Source organism: Triticum urartu, chromosome 5A, assembly GCF_056163025.1.
Source record: "Triticum urartu cultivar PI428250 chromosome 5A, HENAU_Tu73, whole genome shotgun sequence".
NCBI lineage: Eukaryota > Viridiplantae > Streptophyta > Magnoliopsida > Poales > Poaceae > Triticum > Triticum urartu.
Genome location: NC_141877.1, coordinates 190042579 through 190049536, shown reverse-complemented (window position 1 = coordinate 190049536; position 6958 = coordinate 190042579). Strand labels below are relative to the sequence as shown.

Here is a 6958-nt window from a genome sequence, read left to right as displayed (position 1 = left end):
AGGGACGATGTAGGAGACGCGACTTTGGCTGATGTGGGATGGCCTCGGCTAGTTTGTTGCTTTGACGTCGAAGCTGCGGTGGCGGGGCCCTATGGTGTACGATGACGGGTAGCAGGTGGTCTATTCGATGATCTTCCACGACGCCAGCCTTGCCTGGTTCTCCTTCGTAGCTTTCCGTCGGCGTCGGAGCGCATCTTGTCGTGGTGGCTAAGGTTTGGCGTGGATCTTCATGTCACTCCACACATCATTTTCAATGTGGGTTGGTTCGACGATCGTCTTTGGCAAAGTCATAGTCATTTCTCAAAGTGTGGGATGGCGACGACGCCTCTAGGGGAGAAGTGATGACGATGACGTTGTTGTATTGTCTCGACATCGCCCTCTTTGGAGTGACGTGTGTGGGTATCTTGTGTGTGTGTGCCTCTCAACGGTTTGTCATGGTTTTCCACGGCAACTCTCTTCTGCTTATTTAATGGAAGAGGCAAATCTTTTGCCTTCGTTTCAAAAAAAAAAAAGGCTCTGTATCCTGGTCGCATGCTACCCTCCAAAGACATTACACACTAGGAAGGGGCAGCTGGATATAACTGAGAAAATCCTTGGCACAATGTAACTTCACCAAATAACACAACACAAGTGGAAAATATGATTTCAAGAATCTGGCAACACATGTCTGCCACCTCATGAACAAAATTCTAAAATCGAATTACATGAAACACCAAATGAAAGAAAAGCCTAGATATTTACATCAGAAGTGAAATTCTAGCATCCTACCTGAGGAGTCTCAAGAGGCGATAAGGAACACAACATAGCGCGCTAGGTCAAGGAATCAGTGGTTCTCATTCGGAACATAGAAATCAAAGGTGACATCAACATTACCAGATGATTCTCCAGTGTCCTTGAAGTCAACACCAACGATTTTTCCTCTGTACTGCTCTTCAGATTCCTGGTACTCAGGCTTTACACGGCGCACTGGAACAGTCACAGAATACACTGTGCCAAGGCCAGCATCAGTCGAGATATCCACTTGTACATTATCACGTGATTCAATCTCGACAAATTCAGATAGTGCCTCAACAACGTTTTCCACTATCTTTTTCTTTGCTTCGTCACTGACCTCGCACCTGTCGGAGAATAGAATCATCTTCAGCCTCTGCTTTGCAATACTTGCATTTGTGTTCTCATGTATGGTTGGTGCTGGGAAGATTATCTTCCAAGCCAGTTTCAGACGGTCAAGAAATCCCATATTAACAATACTGTGAAGGAAGCCTTCCATGTCTTGAGTAACAGGAGAGAAGTCCCGCCTTGAAAGAGCAGAGCAGGCACTAGATATCCGTGGACAGCTTTGGCGCTCAATGCATAGTCGTCCTGGTGTAAGCATGAGCTTGCTAGATGCAACACGAGGAAAAGCACGAAAGCATCCCTGCGGAATTATATAAATAGGTCAGTCTCTATCTCTACTACTTCAAAAAAGAATAGCGTCCCTTTTCCTGCCAAGCAGAGTGCTTCATCCAACCTTACATATGTTCCTCCCTTCCCTCTCTGCATTTTTCATTTTTTTTTCCTCCTATCTCTGGTTTTTTCACCGATTTTCCTTGAAAACCGTCTTAACTGTCCCACCTTTTATTGACTTACCAGATAAAATATTATGTTTTCTTTGCTAAGCTAATAAGTTCTTAACAAATAAGTGATTTTTATTTAGGTAGGTAAATCACGGGCATGATTTATAAACATTTACACTATGACATTAATATGGGCAGGTAAATCATGGGCTAACGTACTAGAATATTTATATCATGTTGCATCGCACGGTCATGCATGCAATGCAAGGCAGAAGAAAACAGAACTTCACAAAATAATCAATTTAAAAATTTCAGTGGACAGAAAGGACTATGGTAGGAAGAAACACCATGCATGGGTGAGCAAGACCAAACACAAACGAGTGTTTGATTAACTGTGCTTTTGTAAGGATCCTAGTATATTCAGCATCAAGATCCTATGATTGCATCTCTGCAGCACACACATGATCACCCCTAGTAGGATCCACAGCCAATACCTTATGTCATATTGATTTTTTTTCAACAAAATTATGCAACAACAGGATTACCAGGGTGCATAACATGGCCAATATCTGTAAACAGGTATAAAGCAGCACATAAGGGTAGATATAACAGACAGGCATGTAAACACACATTTGCATTTCTGCAACAGCAAAAATGAAGGATGTGCATCTCTAAAAGGAAAAGGCCCAATTGAGCAAAGCAATGGCAATACTGGTACAGAAGAATCACAACCGAGTAAATAAATCATATCTGGAGATCCGTAAACCTCAGGATTGTTCATTCTACTTCTGTAGACAAGAACATTCTACTGTGTGCTGTTTCTCATGCGTGCCATAAAGTTAATAAACCAAATTCCCTAAATCATTAAGTTCTTCATTTTATGTTCCTTGCAAGCGCTTCAGCATCCATACTCAGCTAGGAGGAAGGTGCTGGGTGGCTAGACACATGCTCTCTAGATTGTCTACCAAGTACTGACGGAGTCCTCCTTCGGAAATATAGTACTCCCTCCGATCGCAAATAATTGTCGCTGCTTTAGCAACTTTAGTATAAAGTTATACTAAAGCAGCGGCAATTAATATGGATAGGAGGGAGTACATTATTTGACAGTCCAACTATTTTGGAAATCATAGGGCGTAATTTGACTGTCCAAGTTCAAGGTTTTTCAAATAATTAATCCAATAAATGTGAGTGATGTTATACAAAATTGATACTGTTGCATTTGTACTCTATATCACTTTCTTATGATTGTAATTTTATAACTGTTGACAAAACATTGTTCACGAAATTTATGGTCAAAGCTCACACTTGGGCAGTCAAACTAGTCCCTACATTTCCAACCCGAGAGAGTAGATCTGAACATATTTCAGTATACTAAATGTGATGTCCAGAAGGCATTTTAATAGTGCTTATACAAGATGAAATAAGCAACACACTACAGACAAGAAGTACAAAGTTGAAAAGGGCGAGAAATGCAAATCAGACAAGAGATGGAAAGCACAAAATTTTGGATGACCAGATTTTGCAACCATGGTTGACGCTCCTAGCCACTGCTAACATGCCCAGCAGCTTACTTGCATCACCAACCGAATCGACACAACATTGAAGATGTCAAGCCCACTAGGTTTCGCGGCCGCGCCTACAACTGATCTTCCATGGAGCCAGTCATAAATTCAAACAGACTCCCAAGGACAATGAAAGAAATCGATGCGGAAGCAGAGAAAAGCTCTTAGCTCTGATTTTGTGGTGTGTAGCAATCGACAGGCACTTAGCATAGAGATTAGGGTTTTGAGGGAAATGGGGATGGGGAGGATGACCTTGGAGTTGGCGGCGCGTCGGACCGGCGCGGAGAGGGACATAGCGGAAGGAGCGAGGATTGCGCTGGCCTCGCCGGATACGCGGCCGGAGATCGCCGTCGCTGTCGCCATCACCATAGGTGCCCGAAGAGCTAGGGTTTTGCTTTTCAGTCCTTTGTTTCTTCTTTATTATTGCCCTTCTCTTTTCTGTCTAGACGCCCCGGTCGGTAGGGGAACGGAGAAATCCACGCATCATGGAACTCCAAGTCTCCAACACGTCAGTTCAAAAAAAAAAGTCTCCAACACGTGCCGACGTATTTTCTCCACTCGTCTTCCTTTGAGTTTTTTTTTTGAAAAGTCTTCCTTTGAGTTGGAACTCACAAAATACCCAAAGTTTCTCCACAAACGGACCTGCACCGATTTTTCTGTCCGCTTCGGCAAGAGCGTGCGATGCCCTCCCTTAGAGGAACTCCAACGGGGGACCCGAACGGACGGCGTTTTTGTCCGTTTTTTATTTGTTTAGATTGGTCCGGCGGATACAAATGTCCGACGCTGTATTTGAATCGACGCGAACGCCTAACGATGGCCCGATCCATTTCGTCGTCGCGCCAAATAAAAGTATTGCAAGCAGTTTGAAAATAAATATATGCATTTAATTAAACATAAAAGTCGACCACGAAGGCTGGCGAAAGTCCACGTTACATTAATAAAAACACTAAAAACTAGACGACGTGCTGCCCTAGGCGGCGTCTGCGTCAGGACCGGTGAGGTCGATCAACATCAGCGCAGGGCCGGCCCAGGGGAACGCCGTGTTCCAGACGGCGGCGATGCCGGGCTTTGTCGCCGCTGCCTGGGCCTGGCGCGCCTCCTCGTCGGCCTCGCGCTCGAGCATCTGCAGACGCTCGCCCTCCCGGCGCTCCTCGGCCAGCCGAACGCGGCGCCAGTGGTCGAGGTAGGCCGCCTCCTGCTTCTCCGTCGCCCCGAGCCAGATTGGCGGAGCGCTGACCCACTCGCACACTACCCCGGTCCAGGAGTAGCGCTCGCGGTAGGCCGGCTTCTCCGGCTCGGCTTTGGGCGGAGGCGGCGGGGCCACCGGCGGCACGATGCAGTCGCCCGCCGTGGAGAGGGCCATGGCCTTCGCCATGGCAGCCTCGAAAGCCGCCTCGTCCGCCTCCCTCCATCGCTCCTCCTCCTCACTCTCCTTGATGGCCGCCTGGTAGGCGGCCTCGGCCTCCTGGTCCTCGTCGTGGACGACGAGCGCGGGCGGCGGCAGGCTGTGGTCGACGTTGCGGATGCCGCGTCGCCTCGCCTCCTCGTGCTCGAAGGCGAACCATCGAGCCCAGTTGGGCGAGTCAGCGCCGCACCTCCTCCGCATGGGCCCTCGCCGTCAAAGGCGCTGGCACTGGGATTCTCTCCGGATCCAAATGCCAGTCATGTGGCAGCGTCATGTCCGGGTACGGCAGAGGCACGCGGTGGTGCCAGTGCCACTCGGCCTGGTGCAACGACACGTTGATGCGCTGCCTCTGCCGGGGAGCGCGCGCCGGCGCGGGGAGGGCGGGGAGGGAGGGGGAATGGCGGGCGGGGGCTTTGCCCTTGCGGTTGCTGCCGACGCCGGAGAAGAAATCTATACTGGCGGTGGCTAGGGTTGTCGCCGGCGTGGGGGCAGGGGTGGCCAGATGGGGACAGGGGCGAGTGGTAAGTGGATGAGGACGGCCCCGCCGCACGCCCGGCTTAAAAAAGAACAACCGCCGTCGCTGACGCGTGGGCCCAAGGTGGGCGGTCGTCATAAATTATGTTGACCGTGGCGGTTGGGTGGCCGCCATGTGGGGACGCGGCGAACGGCGAGGAGACGCGTGGCGCGTCCGCGCCGACGCATTCCAGGCGCAATTTTGGGCCGAAAATGAGTCGACGCGGACGCCAAACGGACACGATTTGAATTTGGATCGGCGCGTTAGGCCGCCATTTTTATCCGCGCCGACCTAAATGGACGCGGGCGAACGAAATGGGTCGCCCGTTTGGAGTTGCTCTTAGAAGCTCTTTCTAAGAAACATATGCAATTTTATTCATACAGATAACAATCACAGGTACATTGATTTGGATCTAAAATTAAAAAATAAATATAAAGTAACTTCCATGTCTAATAATTACAAAAATACTAATGTCCACACGTGTAGGCGTTTACATCTCACCCACACGCATGGATCAACGTCTGTTTGTGTTTGCACGAATCTTGACATATTTTACCAGATTTTTATTGTCGTGTTGGATTGGACTGGTGTGTGGACATTCATCTGGTCGCCCACACATCTGTTTGACCACGCGGAGGGGCTGGTGTGTGAGCGTTTAGCAGTTCGCCCACACGCCAATTTTCACGCACGCAAAGGGACTGGTGTGTGGATGTTTATCAGTTCGCCCACACGCAGTCTCCTCTCCCACACCAAACCTGTCAGTTGCCATGTGTTTTGCAGGGTACATGACAACTGTTCTAGTGTGCTTGTAAGCAGATAAGAACTCTCTCTTTACTCTAACATGTTATTTTGTCATATCTTTTTATAGTGCTACATGGCAACTGTCTAGTGTTAGTAGGTGACAACTCCTAAAATTTTCAAGTCATGGCAACTGTAGTAGACTAGACCATACATGGCAACAGCTGCAGTTGTCCAAAAATGACATCTGACACTTGACCTGAGATGGCAACTACAGTTGAGCAACCATGGCAACTGTAGTTGTCACACATGACAACCGTAGTTCAGCAACATGACAAGTGTAGTTAAACGAACATGAAAGAGGGTCCAGACCATGGTAACTGCGTGAATGCGTGATGACTGTCACCCGTGGCGTGCGGGACTGTGAGGTACGGGCGTGTGGGCGTTATCTATTTTGCCCACACGTAGGCGTATGCGAGGGACCACGAGGCAAAAGACCGAGCGTGTGGGCATTACTTGTTTTGCGCACATGTAGACGTGTAGACTGGTTCTCTTAGATACCACACAAAACGTGTGGCGAGACCCCTTAACGTCCACACATGTGGGCATTATTAGGACCCAATAATTATTGTAATGTAATCTCTTGAAAACAACTTCTTCATTGTATCGATCTCTTCTAGAAGAAATACTCCAAAGACTTCAGTAAATAGACTGTAATTAGAGTGGAGCAACGATGTTGTCACTATTTCATCCGCGGTCACTATTTCATCCGCGTGAACATTACCAATAATGATTTTGAAAACGTCTTGAGTCCCTCACATAAAAAGATAGATGAAAAGTCTTGATCAATGAATGTACTTGGGCCGGAGATAATCCTCTACAAGTGCATGATGTCGGATCACAATATCTTCATCAGAATGTTGATGAAATATTTCAATTTCACAAAGAAACAAATCAACTAAAAGAGTTCGACACACTATCATAAACTCACCAGATCCAAATAATCGTAATTGCATGAACAGAAAACTCTTTAAACTCATGACACCGCCAAAAGAATAAGAATACGATGATCACTAGATGATGATGAATAATATAGAACTCTTAAAGACGCGAGGTCCTCCCACCTCTCAGCACCAAGATGGCAGCCAAAGATAAGGGGATCAAAAATTCCCTTGCGACGATG

General features: G+C 47.6%; 1 protein-coding gene across 1 annotated transcript; it reads right to left on the bottom strand.

Annotated features, from left to right (window-relative positions):
• Positions 1-617: 617 nt before the first annotated feature.
• Positions 618-3585, bottom strand: MINE1 (homolog of bacterial MinE 1). The gene is made up of 2 exons (XM_048673168.2): positions 3371-3585; positions 618-1417 (listed from the first exon to the last, which is right to left on the bottom strand). The coding sequence occupies exons 1-2, from the start codon at positions 3485-3487 to the stop codon at positions 824-826; spliced, it is 711 nt and encodes a 236-aa protein (XP_048529125.2). The 5' UTR covers positions 3488-3585; the 3' UTR covers positions 618-823.
• Positions 3586-6958: the final 3373 nt, after the last annotated feature.